The sequence below is a fragment of the Zosterops lateralis genome (genome assembly GCF_965231275.1).
Source record: "Zosterops lateralis genome assembly, chromosome: 15".
Taxonomy (NCBI): Eukaryota; Metazoa; Chordata; class Aves; order Passeriformes; family Zosteropidae; genus Zosterops; species Zosterops lateralis.
In genome coordinates, this window is record NC_139775.1 from 2,857,617 (window position 1) to 2,874,546 (window position 16,930).

A 16,930-nucleotide genomic window follows, 5' to 3' on the forward strand; every position below is an offset into this window, starting at 1 on the left:
CACACACAACAGCCCTTCTGATTTTCCCTTTTCCATCACTAAAAGCAATTTGATTTTTCTTTCTTTAGACCCCAAAATTCCATTTTTACATAATTAGAACTGCCTTCCTGGTGTATTAGTTATCATAAGTTATTTTTAGGGTCTGGGAAACATTCATGCATCTAAGTTTTGTAGAGACAGGTAGACAGTGCTTGTGCTTGATTTCAGTCAAGGTTAAGTGTCACACATTCCTTCTGTGCTCACAGCCCCAATGATCAAAGGGACAGAGATCACTGGCAGAGGTGCTTGTGAAAGCAAAAGCTGTGCCTGCTCTTTCTTGGTGCAGAAATTATCTCTTTCTTAGGTGTGGAGGACAGTCTGTGAACAAAGGAATGTGAAGAGCAGTGAAAAAGCAGTGTTTGTCAGCACAGGCCATGCTCTGTCCACCGTTTGTTTACAACATTTTATTTGGGATAGGTATCAATCACTATCCCTTTTATTGGAAATATAAAATATCTGATTCAGCTTCTTTTGTTTCTCAAATGTTTTGACTAAAAAAAAAAAAAATACAAAAAAGAGTGGGTGGGGAGAAAACCTCTTGTGTTATTTTTCACTAGAACACATTGCAGCCAGAGGAGCCTGCCCTGCAGAACGACCCAAAAACCAGCCCTCGCCTACCCAGAGCAAGCTTTCTTTTGGGTCAGATTTTACAGGTAATGAAGTTCAACTCCCCAGTGCAATGTCTGAAACAGTGGATCCGAACAGTAGATATTCTCAGGCTATCCTAATTCTCCCAGAAATCCCAGCTCAGGTCTAGAGCTTGTATCAGAATTTATTCCTATCAAAAAGAGATTTAATGCACGAAGGAGAAGGATGGGTTGTGTTTTCTGCTGTGGTGTGGGGTGTTTGTTTTTAAGACCATGGCTTCCATCACGGATGTGCCTTGAGGAATCCCACACATCTGCCATCAGAGGCTGAAATGTGCTTTGTTTGTAGCATAAGGACAAATCCAATGGGATCAAATCTCCAAGTCTCTGAGAAAACAGTCCTTTAATTGTGGGACAATGACTCTGAGTGTGACAGAGACTGTGTGAAAGATAAAGCCTTGGGAAGGAAGGTGGTGGGGAAAGGTTAGCAAATACACAGGAGGAGGAGTTAATGTTTGGATAGAGGAATGGGTGGGTGGATGAGGAAGGAAAGCATGAAGCCTATTTCTTGTGTAAAATGACTGTAAAAAGATGCCATTTGGGAGTTTTTAAGTCTCTCTGGTAGAGCAAAGAACAGGCAGTTTGGATATAGCCTGTGATACATTTGTGCAATACTCTGGGTATGATGTACACATGGGGGCTTGTACTGGTGAGAGCAGGGAGCTTTGTGAAGGGAAAACATGCCTCTCAAGAGCAGAGAACAAAACAACAAATCCCAAAGGGGATTAACACAGGCTCTGAAACAGATCTATGATATTTAAAGAGTCTTAGAATTCAGTCCACAGATCTATGGAGTCCTGTCTTTGACAGACACAAGTGATTTAGATCTCATAGGTAACGCGTGTCAACTGATAAACACATGGGAGGGTAAATAATGCAAGAAATGAGGCTCAAATCTCTCCTTTTTTTGTTCACCTTTAGTTTGTCAGCAGGTCTGAGAACAAATACAAACGAATGAACAGCAACGAGCGGGTCCGCATTGTCACAGGCTGGCCCTCAGGGCTGACACTGAGCTCAGCTGAAGGGAAGAAGCAGCTGCCTGATAAACTGGAAGGTACAAACCTAAAATAGCCTTTGCACACAGAGCACTGACACAAAGGCCTACATGAACATCTGCAGAACAGCAGGGCTGAAAAATATATCACAGGTCTTGTGTTTATGATCCATTCTGCAAACGTTCACCAACAATTGTGACCAAACTTGATTTTGCTAAAAGTGCTTGGGGCACTAAACCTTCACAGGGAGCTTTAGGACACTGAAATGTCCTGTTTGGATGGCAGTTCTTTCTAGGTGCTTTCTTGCCTTTTGCTCCAAAACATTTAACTTGGAGTAAGTCAAGCTAATAAGCAGAGAGTCTCCAAGTAAATGTCGTGTTGAAGAGGTTAAGAAATAATCTCTTGAGAACAAAAGGCAGTTGAATTATTTAGTATTAGGCTGGACATCACAGTGTTGTGAGTATAGTAAAGACAACCCCAGTAAAAGGAAGGAGGACCAGTGTGACTAACCATGTCATTTCTGGTTGATGTGTACCTCCTTTTTTCCTCCAAATATTGATGCAGAGGAACCCAGAGGATAAATGTCTTGTTCTTTGCTCAGATTTGGACTCTGAGAGTGAGATTGATAAGAAGCTCAGCCTGATCCCCTATAGCTTGGTCAGACCCATCCACTGCGAGCGCCGGCGCCCCGTGCTCTTCACCCCCAGCATGCTGGCCAAGCCCTTGGTGCAGAAGCTCCTCAACTCTGGAGGTGCCCTGGAATTCAACATATGCAAGCCAGGTAATGGGATAAGAGAGGGCCATGACTGTCAGCCCTTGCTGTTGGAAATGTGAATATATATATGCGTGCACACGTAGGGGAATGCACATGTGAGAGTTGCTTGAGGTACTTCAAGTCACATCAGAGTGATGTGTCGCTGTAAATCCTGCTTTTTGAGACTATCTGGGATATTTGAATGTTTTTGAGACAGCCAGTACACATGGTTATGAGATTCTGTGTCTATAAATATTATCCATGTGTATGCTGTGTGGTTGCTAGGCTGCCCCTCAGAGACTGAAATGCTGTGAGTGCTCTTTCTGTTTGCATACTGTTTGCATACTGCATATCTAGGCAATGTGAAATTTTGATTAATTTGTTTCTAGTATTTGCTATTATGAGGAATATCTTCCCTAGAGCGACTTTAGGTTTCTGTCTCATCCAAGCTGTGAAGATTGTGCATTTGATCTACTGGAAAGACTGATTTTCTTCCATGCTAAGTATTTACTATTAAAGCAGTACGCAGTGCCGTGATGGCTGCAGGGCAGGATTGTATACAACCCAGCATTAAACAGAGCTGACGTTTCATTTTTACACTAATATTGAATACCCACAGCATAGTATGCAGCCTTACAGTCATCCAGACAGAGAAACTGAGAAGTTAAGTATTATAATAAATATCCCCTGTCTTGCAACATAAAACAAAAGCTTTGATGTAGAGCTGCAATTCACAAGGGGGCCGGTATCACATATTGCAACCTAAGCCAAATTTTTTTGAAACTTTAAACACAAATGTTGGAATACTAAATCCTTGTTTTAGGATCCTGTGCTCTAAAAAAAGAGACCACCTTTTTTTAGCACTTCTCAGCATCCTCCATCCCTGAAGTGTTACTATATAACATTAGGTGCTGGAATTGTATTTACTGTTTTAATTTAATGCCTTCCTAGTGTTGTAGTAATTGCCCAAGGACTCATTGGTGCAGGATATAGCTGAGATGCTCAGCTGTGATCAGATTAGGCTTTAATTGAATTCAATGGAAGAAATGAGGCAGCTGTTAAGACAATTCATTGCTCATCCTCCTTCCCTGAACCATTCTTACATCCCATGTGAAGTACTGCTGGATACTTTTCTACCTGTTCTGCTGCTGTAAATTTGATTGTCTCCCCATCCACATCTCTTCCTAGATATTGTAACAAAAGAAGAGTTCTTAAGGAAGCAAAGGACAGACACTATCATCTTCAGCAGAGAAAAGAATCTGAACACATATGAATGTATTGTACCTGCCAACATCGAGGCTGTTGCTCTCAAGGTGCTCACAGTGCTCTGTGTCCTTCTCTGGGCTCTCTGTGAACCTCTCTGCAATGTTTTGGATAACAGACTGACCAATTTACAGTTGCACGTTCTCTCTCCTGCCCTCCTTCAAGCTCAGATTTTTATTTATTCCCCCAAATGGTTTTTATTTGTGCTCTTACTTTTCCTTTTCTTTCCCATCCTCAGCCATATCCTTTTATATTCTCCCTCATTCCCTGTGATGACCCACATAGATGCAGTTAAATATCCTTTCATTTTCTGTGCTCCATCCTTTATTCATTTCCTTTTCATATCATAAGTATATATGAATACACGAGAGAGTAAGAGATACAAGGACCTAGACAAAGGAAAGAAAAGCCTAAACCCAGACACAGGGGTGTACAGAACAAAGATAACAATGCCCAAGACAGAGATCTGATGTCAAGTAGAGTAGATTTGATGCACAGCATGTAAAAAAATGAGAATTAAAGTGATGGTTTTTTGTCTCACAAGTAGTTGCAGTAGATGTTCTTTCTGAACAAAAAGCAAGGCTGTGTGTTTGTGTCTATATGCAAAACTGGTATTTTATCATACTCTTCATCTTCAGAGCAGTCCATTTCCATTTGAAACCTTTTTAGAAAGCTGTTAAGCTCAGCTGTTATTTGACGGACTAGTTTAAAACCAGTAGGAGGAGCTGGACTTTGAATGTATATTTGATTAAAAGGTTTTAAATCAGCACAATGGTAAATAGAGAGCTTTCCAAATGACCCCATGAGGGATAGATATCATTATCTTGAGATTCCACAGCAGTGAATTTTCCTTTGTGACACTGTTATGACTTTGTTTTTAGAACAAGCATTGTCTCCTGGAAGCTGGAATAAGCTGCACAAAGGATTTAATCAAAGCCAAGATATATCCTATTGTTCTCTTTATAAGAGTCTCAGAGAAAAACATCAAGAGGTTCAGGTAAGATGTCAAACCTTTTGCATATTTGATGTTCCGTCTTGTTCAGTGAGTAATTTTTGAGTCCAATAATGTTCTTACTGAGAGAAATAAAGAACCTCATCCCTCCTCATCTGGTACTTCTACGTGCACTATTTCCTCCCATGACTCCTCCCTGAAATCTTACAACCCGAGAAAGTAGGAATTCCCCAAATCTGGCACTCTTTCACTGTCACTGGTAGCAATGAGCATTGTGGGAGGATGAGACCGAAGAAAATGTGGTTTTCTCCATGCTCAGCACTCCCACAGCATTTCTTAAGGTAATGCAATCTGGAAGAGGAGAGCTCATAAACACTTGCACTCTCCCTCCATTCAATCCTCTTAAATTGTTTCCCCGTAGCAAATATTTCTCCTTGGGGGCAGCATGGAGGTAAGGGGATGGTAGACCTGGAGTAGCTGCATTCTTCACTGCTTTTATTGCTTGCAAGTAGTTAGGAGAAAATAAATTCTTGATGAGACAGCTGGGGCTCCAGGATTCACTTAAAATGCAAGACACTTATTTTTGGTCTGCTCATTTGATACAGGAAACTGCTGCCGAAGCCGGAGACCGAGGAGGAGTTTTTACGGATGTGCCGCCTGAAGGAGAAGGAACTGGAAGCTCTGCCTTGCCTTTATGCCTCTGTGGAGGCTGAGGCCTGGAGCAGCATCGAGGATCTGATCAGGACAATAAAAGACAGGATTGGGGAAGAGCAGAGGAAAACAGTCTGGATTGATGAAGATCAGCTATAAAAAGCCCCAAGTAACACGGAGCTCTTTGGTGAGGAAAGGACACATCCAGGTGGAGCAGGGGCTCACAGAATTCTCTGGTTGAGTGCCCAGAGCTCACTCCTGTCTCACCCTTGCTGGCTGGGCACGTCCTGCTGGCAGGATGCATGTCTGCAGTGGGACTGGAGCTGTGTGGAAGAGCCAGAGTCTCAGATGCTGGGATCCAGGCCATGGGGCCACCACCACAATTTCTGATCCACTGGCATTTCTTAAGGGACAGCAGCTGTTTAACACATGAGGACAAAGATCTTGAGAGAGAGATTGAGGTAATTTATTATGTTCAAATTATGCATCTCTTTTGTCTCATTGAAAACTTCTGATGAGACCAAAGAAGTGGAATGTGAAAGGGATAAGGCATGGGAGTTGGGCTCCAGGATGTGGAACTGAGATGTGCCCCACACCCCCCTGAGGTGAGATTCTGAACATACCCAGCTGAGGAAGCTGAAGGCTGGTTGGGAGCAGCAGCAACCCAACTGCTGATGGCCAGAGCAGCTCTGTAGCCCTGTTTCTCCACAGCCATGTTAATCAAAAGAGAAGAAAATAGCTATTCCTCCCGGCATTAACTAAAATGAAAATTTTCTCTTCCTTTTGAAACCCCAGTTTTATTTAACAGTTTTGCAGGTTTTCTTTGTAGTCCTGGCGCTTACAGGAAAACAGACTTCACTGTCCCAGTGGCACATCAGATCTTTCCAGATCTGCCAACATTTCATTTAGTTTATCCCTGCCTCTTCATCGTATTCATTTGTACATCTCTCAGTTTTTAACATTTTTCTACTCATGGAAAATACCACGGCGCCTTCTTCAGACAACAGGTTTCTCTGTTTCTTCACTGAAACATTTCTCTACAATATCATTGCCTGCCAACATGCCTGCTCTCGACAGGAGGAACTGTTCTGAGAAGAAGAAAAGGAGAATTTCATAAACCAGTAATTGCTGTGAACCACTCAGTCCTTGACCCGTGTGCCGTGACTGACAGCGAGGAGATCGGCGGGCACCACGCTGTGCTGTGGCCAAGTGGAAAATGCTTCCAGAAGTGTGTGTAGAGGTGAGGAGACCATGTCCCATTTTCAAAAGCACTTAAGTCCTCAGAGAATTTAAGTTCCACTGCTCATGAGTGTGACTTCGACTCCTAAATCTCTTCAGTCTTTGAAATCTTTCCTCTCGACATTAGGCGCTGTACCGAGATTGCCAAATTGATCCAATAAAACTGACCCGATAATAATGACTCGCGCAATTGCTGGTCTGAAATGCAATAAAAATTGACCTACAGATGAAGAGTGGTCCATCCCATTGTCCTTAGATCCTTTATTCCTTGCCATATCCCTACCTTTTAAGATGCACTTAATAACAAATTTCCTTTCCTTCTGCATTCATCCCCAGTCCCCCCTCTTGGTGCTGTGGGCTGATGTAGAGCAGCAGGCAATAAAAAAACAATCCAAATCTAAACAGAACATCTGGCCTGGTTGCCTTCACTAGATTAGCTGCTCCCGTGTCTTTGCAACAAACTTCTGCTGTGGGTGTCTCTCAGGTAGACTGGGTCAGTTCATGTTGGCCTGTGGGACTGTGCTTTTCTTTTAGGCTCTTTTTTCTTTTATGCTCTTCTCTTTTATGCACATCATTTTTTAACTAATGGAATCTTCGAGAAGTAATTTATGTCACTTTATATCTAATTGCTGCTGCTGTGTTTCTCAAGTTATTAATGTTTGAAAGAATGTTCATAGCCAGCACTTCTCAGAGAATAGCTCTTTACCTGCCCAGTGCCATCTGCTTGGACTGTGCAAGCAGGGGGATACTTCCATATGCAACCTCTTTACAAAAAGGACAGGCTGCACACACGATTTGCAACTCCCTCCAGGGCAAAGAATAACAACCAGTTGGGGTATATATAGAATAAATTGGATGATTCTACAGAGATCCTCTGTAGCTCAAGCAGAAATAAGAAAGCATCAGTTGGAAGAACTAAGCCTTCCAGGAGCATTTTGCATTCATTCCTAATGTCCTGATAATGCATCCTTGTGTAACAGCTGCCTGTGGTTTGTTCCTGCCCCTCTTGTGAAAGCTTTTGAGTCCACAGCTGAGCAGTGGGAGGGACTGCAGGAACATTTCTCAGCTGCTTCAGCAAAAAGTTCAGCCAGGTCAGCATCAGATGCCTCCAGGAGCCAGCAGCTGACTGCTCACTGTCCAGAGCACAGAGGATGTCCGTGTGCCACTGGCTGTGCCACAGGGATCCCAACCATCTGCTGGAATGGCTGCAACAGATGGCAGGTGGGGCAGAGGAGATGGACTGTCTCACAATGCTGTGGTTGTTTCTGCAGTGATCTCCTCTCCCCACAGTTTTATGTCTCTTTGCATGGACAAAGCTGAAGATGTGATTTGTCCCACTTCACTTTGGGCACAGGAAAGGCATATGCCAAACTCTGGAGGAGGTTCCTTTGCAGTGAGCAGAGATACACCCCCCAAGAGCTGCTTCTCTGACTTACTGGAGACGGCTACCTAAGGGTGAGATGAATTGCCCTCTGGACTGTCTGGGGTTTTCATAGACTACAGCAGGAAAGGAGAGAATTAGCCTGGCCTTTAGCATTTAGCTCTTTGATCTGTAATTTAGGACAGCTAAACCACCTTCTGGGAAAAGTGGAAGTAGAGATTGAGGGAGAGAACAAGAGATCTAATTATTTCTGTGAAACAAGAGAGGAATGGATACATGGAACAGACCTTTCTTCTCATATCCAAGTGCAAAATTCCAAGTGTAAATTCCCACCTCTGCAGACACTGTAGGGCCTTGTGGTTTTCTGCTCATGTGATGCAAAACAACCAAACCCTGTCCAGGGCAGTTCATGGCACAGCTGTGTGCTGTACCTGCACCAGCCTCATCTCTCTGTGACTCGGTGCAGGAGGACCGAAAACTCTGCTCCCTCTTGACTCCTGGATGTGAATTCCAAGAGCAGATCTGTGGCTGGAGTGGAGCTGCAAAACAGTCACAGAGCAAAAGGGGCCACTGTCATTTACCCTGGCTGGGAGGTCCTTCTGTTCCAGAGCCAAGAGCTGAGGGAAATGAACCCCTGCACCTTTTGAAGTACATTCAGATTCTGAAAAGAGGCCATGATTTTCCTTGAATGTCAGAGTGCTTGAATCTGTGTGGATTCCAAATCCTGAAGCAGCAGATTTGAAGTGCAGACTTGGAATTTGGGCTGTAGATCATGGTGGTATTTTCCATTCTGCTAAATCTCCCTTGTGAGGTATCACCTCAGGCCACATGCCTGCTCACATGCACATCCCAGTTACACAAACCTGGGCTCAGCACAGGCACAAAAGCCCAGCAAGCATAGCCAGCTTCAGTAGGGGTTGTGTGGTCAAAAAACTGGGAACAACAATTAAGAAAACAAAATGGGAATTGGAAATGTAAATGTTACCTGTAAATAGAGTCACAACGGAATCTCAGATTCTCCACTTGATCTCATTAAAGGGTTAGAATGGGACAGGTTTCATGTTGATTTATTCTTTGGTTGTTTCTGTATTTTAGACAGCACTTGATATGAGACTTGGGGTGAATAACTGGACTTGCAGGTACCACTAAAATTCAGATACATTCTCTAAATCAGTCTAAAGAGGGAAATTCAAGCAGAGTTGGTCCTGGAGGCTGTGTTGGACACCAAAGCTCAGGCCCAGCTGCCATGTGTGGATCCCAGGTGTGGATCCCTACCTAAGGTACGCAACATTCACAGCACAACCCATTGTAAAATCACTCATGGATTTTAATGGAAACATTTCTCAGCAGTTTGTATTTTAAGTTAAAAAGAAGGTGAGAGAAAGCCTGGAAATTGCCCTGTGTTTGGTCTGTTGCTTCTACTGTAAGAGGTGTAAAACATAGAATAATAACTGCCTTTCAAAATGGATTATTTGAAAACTACTTCCTCTTGCTTTTAAGAGCTCACAAGAGCTTGTTGGAAAATTTTTCACATGCAGATTGTTCTTCTGAAAATGTCATTGAAAAATTGCCCACTAGAAAATGCAATTGGAAATTTTTTCAATTGAATATTGTTCTGTTAGAAAATATGTTTTCATCTAAATCAAATGTCTATGGAAATTCTTCCATTCTAAACTTTCATTTTTAAGAAATTTAAAGTATTTCAATAATACTGAAGCAGTCATTTTCAATATTTCACATACTTCCAATCTTTTATCTGAAAACATTTTGGGGGTTAATTTTTAATATTTATAGGTGTAATATTTTTAAAAGTCTACATTTAAACATTTGATTTGATCGAAACACTTGTATTTGATGTTTATATACTACAAAATAATGGAAGTAATGGCTTACAGCTCTCACATGTGGTTTAATACCTGTGATCACGAGAGAAAAATCAGACTGAGTCTGCCTTTGCTTTTTGCTTAACTCTGCTGCTGAAATGATGTATTGTATAAGTCAGTATCATGCAGTTCAGCACATTGGGGAATTGTTGCAGGTAAAAATTTCATGCAAACTTTATTACACAGAATTGGATATTCCTTTGAATCAGAATTCTGGCTGGAGGCAAAGCTGTCAATCGGTCCGGCTGCAGCACAGACAGCTCTGGCAGCACAATGTGCAGGGGGGTAGGAACACACACAAAGCAGACTTGTGCCTACAAACTTGAACTGGAGGTAGATGCCAAAGCTGGAAAAATGCCTGTAAACCTGTTAGAGGTTTCTGTACTCTTTCTGCCAAGCTATTTTCATGGCCCAGGGTTGGAGAGCTCGGTACAAGGCTGCAGTGGGGCACTGCTGAGCCCTGGAGCTGCTTGCAGCTTCCTCAGCCCTGCCTGGGCTGGGTTGTCTGAGCAGCAGTTGTTAAACTGTTCCCTGGAGACTGGAAAAGCAAGACACAGGAGTTTAAGGCTTCTAGGACAGCAGCATTCTAGGATTTTGCAGTTATTTGTATTGTGTATTCCAAGTCATTCAGCCTTAATCAGCTTAGACCGTGACAATGTGTTCCTCTTTGGTGCAGTTTCCATCTCCTGTGCTCTTGTTCAGCTCTGAGAACTGAACAACAGCTCACAAAGAGACACAAGATATCAAACAGGAGATGGTGATTCACTGCTTGTAAGTCATTTTGTGTCCCCCCTTTCTCCTGCTCACTCAGTTTCCAGAGTTGCTTGCTCTGTGTACCACAAGGGCTGATTGGGAGTGTGCAGCCCTGGGGTCCCTCACCAGAGCGCCACAAGATTCAGGAACAGGTCTCAACTGAAACTGTAATCCCAGGAAAACCTTCTGCTTTTCCAGACTCATCTGTAGAAGAAAAAAGGAAGCTCTCCCAGGATCAAGGCCATGTGCCTTTTGGTTTAGGAGACCAAATCCAGGGTGAATTTTGGTTCAGGCACAGTGAACTGGGGCTCTTGAGCACTGACAGCTTGGCTGGCACCCTGGTGCCATGGCAGGAGTGACAGTGACCCTGCTGTGCCAGTCCTGCCCACACAGTACCTGCAGCACCTGGGTTGGCCATTCTGCCCAGCTCCTTCCTAATCCAGCCAAGGCAGTGCTGAAAGGCTGTGGCATGAGATTTCATCCATATATTTCAGACACTGCAGAATTCTGCCACACTCCCAGAAATCGCACTTGATATCTCTGTAAAACTCTGTCTAACCCTCAGGGACAATCTCAGACCCAAACACAGAGGAATCTGTGCTGTTCTTACTGACTTTTCATTGATTCCTTGCAAATTTTGAGGCTGCCGAAGCAAACAGAAGGCCTGGCATCCCTGCAGATTTCACCTGTAGAACTGATGCTCCTTTCAGCAGAAGGTGCTGTCACTGTCTCTGTAGGGATGCAGGAGGTGACAGAGAGTTGAGGGCACCTGTCACAGGGGCCAGTGGCACAGCCTGGCTCCCCCTGGGCTGCACTGCTCTGTCCCAAGGCTCTGGAGGGGGGGTGATGCCATCCGGCAGCTGGATCAAGGGTTCGAGTGGGGCTTGCCTTAAGTGGTGAGATTTCTAGCTTGATTTGAGAACCCTACCAGTAAGCCAAGTTAGAACAACAGGAAGCTCATCCACCCTCCCTCCCCCACCTCCTTTTTTCTGTTCCTCTGCTGCCGAAACTGTCTGATGTTCATATCAGAGGCTCTCCGGGGTTAAATGCACCATTAGTCACTGGAAAAAAGGGAAAAAAAAGACCTTTTAAAAGCAGATGGTAGATGATAGAGAACCTGTTTGAGAGTAACTATCTACAACAGCGTGTCTGCTTCATCAGATATTAGCATCAAAAGCTGTCTGACAATTTAGCAACAAACAGCAATATCGATTTTCTCACAAAGTACAGATGCACAAAGACAAAGATGGAGAGGTGGCTTTTTCAGAGGATCCCCATTATGCCTGGGCAAAGACAAGGCAGGAAAGGACCTGCAGCCCCTAGTCCCTTCAGCAGGGCAGGAGCAGCCTGCAGGGGAGAGCTTCTGGAGGGAAACACAGGCGATCCACTGCAGCCTTGTCAGGGGCCTGTGCAGAACGGAGGAGCACCTTCCCAGGGGTGAGGAACTGGGGCTGGGACCAGGCTGCTCCCACCAGGGAAAATGGGAAGTGGAGCAAAACAATGGAGCTGGGATGGAAGGTGGGAGAGACATGGGATGTAGCTGGCTTCCCTTGCTGTTTTCAGAGGATATGAGAATTAATTGCTGCAAAGCAATCTGAGCAGTAAGAGCTGCCACTCCTGTCTCTCCCTCAGATACAGCAGCCATCCTGACTTTTCAGAGTACTGCCAAAATAGCCATTTTAACACCTTAGCATCTGAAAAAATTCCACCTTAGAACTCAGATTTCTCCTTTATCCCTTGTCCCATTAATTTCTTTTTCACACACTGGTAGAAAAGCCTCCTTGTGGTCAGCAGTTGGCTCTTGGAACCATTTCTTGGTGATGAGTGTTGGGTATATCCAGTTCTTTGGACAACAGCTCCCTACTTCTGATTTAAATTCCCTGCAACCAGTGGTCTCACATCAATTATGTACACTGCTCCTCGTCTCTGTGTCTGAAATGTCAGTGAATCTGATAATTTTTGCTCACAGAGGTGGGGAACTAACAAGGATCTCTGGCACAGCCTGCAGTGATTGCATCTACCAAGGCATTAGCAAAACAGCAAGGAGACAGAAACGGGCACTGACACTTGCTGAAGTTCAACCCCCTGTTCAAAGAGCAGCAGGCAGAGAATTCCTGACAGTGCTCAGGGAGGGACCAGGGCACATCAGGACACTGTTCAGGAAGGGCTGCACCAGGCAATCTCCAACCGTGGCCATGGGAACATTTGGAAAGAGCAGGAAAGAAATAAACACAGTAAGAAATAAAGAATAACTCATAATTAAACTGATTTACTCCTGGCAGAAACAGACACAATTCCATTAACTTTCAGTTCCATCTAAATACACACCAGAAAGAAACTAAGCTGGATATCGACTCTGACCTAGTTGGAGTTCTTTATACCAACATTACTGTATTGTTAAAATACTGTTTTAAGAGCCGATTTGGGGCTGTTGCCTTCATTTTTGCACCCCAGAGAAAGCCAGTGGGGTACGTTTCTATTAAATGAATGTGAAAAATTGATGCCTGGTTCTAAGTGCACGCTTATAAATATAACATCAAATCCAGTGGCTTACAGCAGCTCCTCTCCCAAAGAGCTCTGCCCTCTGAGCCTGCCCTGTGGTGGTTGTGGTGTGTCTGACCCAGCCTCCTGGACCAGCCCAGCACCTTCCAAACACACTGGGAATATTCAGCTTTGTCATTGTAGCCTGTCTGCAGCGTTTGCTTCCCCACATCCCGGTGCTGAGGTGATTTGCTCATTATCAGATTGCTGTTTATTAATCAAAGCGGTAACAATGGGACAGAGGAGCTGGAATACAGCACAGACAGTGCTTCATTTGTTCCAATTGATTTTCCTATCACATTTTATTACTACTATTTACTTTGTATGCCTCAGGAAGATTGAACTGCACTGTGCAGTAGGGGTGGGGATTTGAATTTCTCTTCTCTTCAGCTCTTTCTATTTCTGTGGTGATAGTCAGAACAGTGGGTTCTTCCAGCAACTAAGCCATGACCTTCTCTGCTATAAAACAGCACACAGAGATTCTGTGATAATGAGACTCCACCGGTGTGTGAAGTCCTGCAGGTGGAGTCGTAGGGAAATCCATGAGAATCATGGATACTGAGCACAAATTATCTCTCCAAGATGACACCTTACAAATGCTCAGCAGTGGCCAGAACCACTGCTGGAGCTGCAGCAGCTGGGCTGTACAGAGCTGTATAACAGGCACCTGTGCTTAGGCTGGGACGAGCAGGTTGTACCAGGGGGAGGTTTTGTCCTGCAGTACAATTAATGGAGCTGATGGTGATGATGGGTTTTTTTCCCTGCTCCTTCCTCTCTTCTCTAATGTCTTAGGTCACTGTTCACAAGCCGGATGTTGTAGTGTCCAGCCAGCACATGTAAGCCACGAGGGCAGAGCAGATGATGCCTGTCAGGAGGTCTTTATGGAAGCTGACGTGCGGGTCAGCAGGAAGACACAGGGTGGCGCACGGTGTAAAATCACATTAATCGTCCCCTCGCCAGTAACAGGGCTCACTGAGAGCCAACAGCAACTCTAAAACCGGCTGAAAAACTATCAAAATCTGTGGCGAAGCCCCTATTTTCAGCACAGCAGGGATTTCACTCTAGAGATTTATAAGTGTTTGAACTATATTTACTCTGAAATTGCCCCATTCAGTGAGTTCAACAGGAAACTCATGGTTGGCTGCAACTGTGGGTGTCAGATGCAGTTGCGTGGGGAGGTGATGAGAATATATGTTTAACAAAGGCTTTGTTTTCTACACTAATTTTAGAATTAGCCCCGTTGAGGAGTGAGGAGGCAGCTCTCAGGTGGTAGCACATGTCATTAATAAAGTTCAAAACACAAACCACAGTCAGTCAGCTGAGCTGAAAGTTTCCGTGGGCTCTTCGATGTTCTGGAAATGTGAGAGTCCTTCAGACAGGGATTTCTTTCTTAGCACGAGTTTCATCTTGCTGAGATGATGTTTTGTAACTTAAGCAGAGTGGGTGAGTGTGTGCATGTGCAAACACACTCCTGTGTCACCACCCAGCAGAATGAGTCTGTGCAGACACGTGCAACATCATCCTTTTTGGGAACATGCCACATGGCACTGGGGAGAATTTCTCCCTTTTTAAAATTATTATTCTTTTTTCCTAGCAGAACTGCTTCTTTTGTTCCACCAGCAGAGGCTTTGGGGTTTTAGAGCCGAGCTGTATGTCCTGGCCCCCCTCTGAAGTACAGCCATGCACTTGTCACTGGGCCAACAGTGCTTGAGTGACTTGGACCTTGCCTGATGGCTCCCTGTCTTCCTGCTGTCAATGACCTTGAGCTGCACCAAATAATAATTTTCTCCCTGTTGTTTTTTTTTGTTTGTTTGTTTTTTTTTTTTTTTTTTTTTTTTTTCAGTAGCAGTGGGGGTAATTGAATGATTGTAAAAGAAGCCACTGGGCCAGTAGGGGTTAAGTGAAAGTGAAAATTATGCCATTCTTATTTTTTGGAGCATTTTTTGGTCACACTTAAGGTCACAGTGAGATAAAGGGTGAGGAAATAGCTTGAGAGTTTAACATCACCAATGGCTTCTGCAAGCACAGCCTGAGAGTGAGGGGAGGGGGCGAGGAAGGAGGGAGGGGAATGTACAGACACTGGTGGTGGATTTAACCAGGACTCAGTGCAGACACCTGGAGCAGACTCACTTGAGCAGTATTGATCAGAGTGGAAACATTAAGTATCTCTGTTAATCTGGCACTGTTTCATTCGTGCTGCATTATTATTGTTATTAGGACCTGTGATTTACCGTGTCCAGCCTGGATCAAATTCAGCAGCTGTATTTCTCCAGATTATTTTGCACTCTTCCTTACTGAAGTGCAGTCTGGCAGCAGAAGTTTTACAGCTCTTTGAAGGAATAAGGTCTCCCTCCAGTGGTGGCAGGAAACAGCTTTGTCTTCCTAAATCAATGAGGGTGTGTGAGGCTGTGTAAATGAGTGTGCACCACAATACACTTCAATGGGAAATAATTTTCTGAAGTATTTTGAAGACCCTTCACTATTAGCCACCTCTTCTTATAACATTGCTCCCAGTAGAACCCCCCCATATCTGGAAAATCTCCTTTTAATACTACCCCTTTTAAGAAAATAGTTTAATATGTGCAAATAGCACTGAATTCCTACTCAATGTACCTGCTTTACAATTGCAGTAGTAATAGTTCCTATTGTTGAGTGTCAAATTGCACATGAAATACTGGGTTGGATCCCATCACCCCATGGCATGAGGTAATACAATGCTTTAGACATTTTGCAGGAAAAAAATCCCTTTGGATTAAGCTGTTTTCAGTTCAGAAGAGACATGTCCAAGCCCTGGTCACCTTGTAACAGAAAGCCATATGACATGAGTGCACTGGGGTGAAGAGATATTGATTTACCTTCTGTAAAATGAATGTAAAGTCAAAAGTCTGAGCATTTTTCAGCACCTCTCCATACTCAGGCTGATTGGTGTGACCCTGGCTGCAAGCCCTATGTCTCAGACCTTCCAGTGCACATCCCACACCTTCCTAATCATCCTCCAATTGCAGATTCATATTGTGAGCTGCAAAACTTGTGTGGTCCGTGTTGTAAGCCACAACTGCTCCATTATTCATCCATTTTGTGCTCCTCACTCAAGTTCTCTGTTTTTCCTCTCTCTCTCCTCACATTTCCATATCTGAAGCAAACTTCATAAACCACTTTTCTTAACCTCCCTAGGCCTTACTGTAGCACCAGCAGAAAAGGTGCAATATTAAAAAAGGTATTAAAATAGCAGAGTGATACCTCCAGAGTGATGGGAAGCGGCAAGAAAGAGAATTCTACTGAAACCAGTATTTAATGTTAATTATGTTTTCCCTTCCAGTAGTGAATAACCACTCAGTGGTGAAATTAGAAGACTTGCTCAGAAAGGGTTCCATGGGATTCTTTGATTGGAATGTGTCAGTGGTGCTTATGGTTGCCATTCTCCTGATTTCATGCCAACAGAATGGGCATTGATGGCTTGAGAATCTGCTCAACAGATCCCCTTCTTCTGAGCATCATAAATGGTTCACAGAAAACCCATATGAGCATTTTCTTTCTCAGGTCTTTCATCATCAGAACTGAGGACTTTCTTCAGTCCTCACTGTATCACAACTGTTTCCTTAAATATGAATTTATTTTTTGAAGATAAAATTTTATCTTCTCTCTTCCAGGAGAATGCATTGTCCATCCGTATATTTTGGGTTTCTGCTTGTACAGTTGCCCTGTCACCCCCAAATATTCAGTGTACGTTTCTTTCTTCTTCTAGCCAAGGGTATAAATTAAAATCCAATTTCATTAAAGTTGTAAGTAATCACTCTCTGGCTCTCATTAGCAATGATTCGGTGCAGGGGGA

At 43.8% G+C, this 16,930-nt stretch overlaps 1 protein-coding gene across 5 annotated transcripts in view; it reads left to right on the forward strand.

The window, feature by feature from the left end:
- CARD11 (caspase recruitment domain family member 11) overlaps positions 1–6,721 on the forward strand; it is a 43,775-nt gene extending 37,054 nt beyond the window's left edge. For all 5 annotated transcript variants that reach the window (XM_083872623.1, XM_083872626.1, XM_083872627.1 and 2 more), the window contains exons 19-24: positions 597–692; positions 1,608–1,740; positions 2,283–2,462; positions 3,624–3,748; positions 4,580–4,695; positions 5,256–6,721. In XM_083872623.1, coding sequence (XP_083728749.1) covers positions 597–692; positions 1,608–1,740; positions 2,283–2,462; positions 3,624–3,748; positions 4,580–4,695; positions 5,256–5,460 — 855 coding nt within the window. In that variant the 3' untranslated portion in view covers positions 5,461–6,721. The remainder of the gene's footprint in view (positions 1–596; positions 693–1,607; positions 1,741–2,282; positions 2,463–3,623; positions 3,749–4,579; positions 4,696–5,255) is intronic.
- Positions 6,722–16,930: the final 10,209 nt, after the last annotated feature.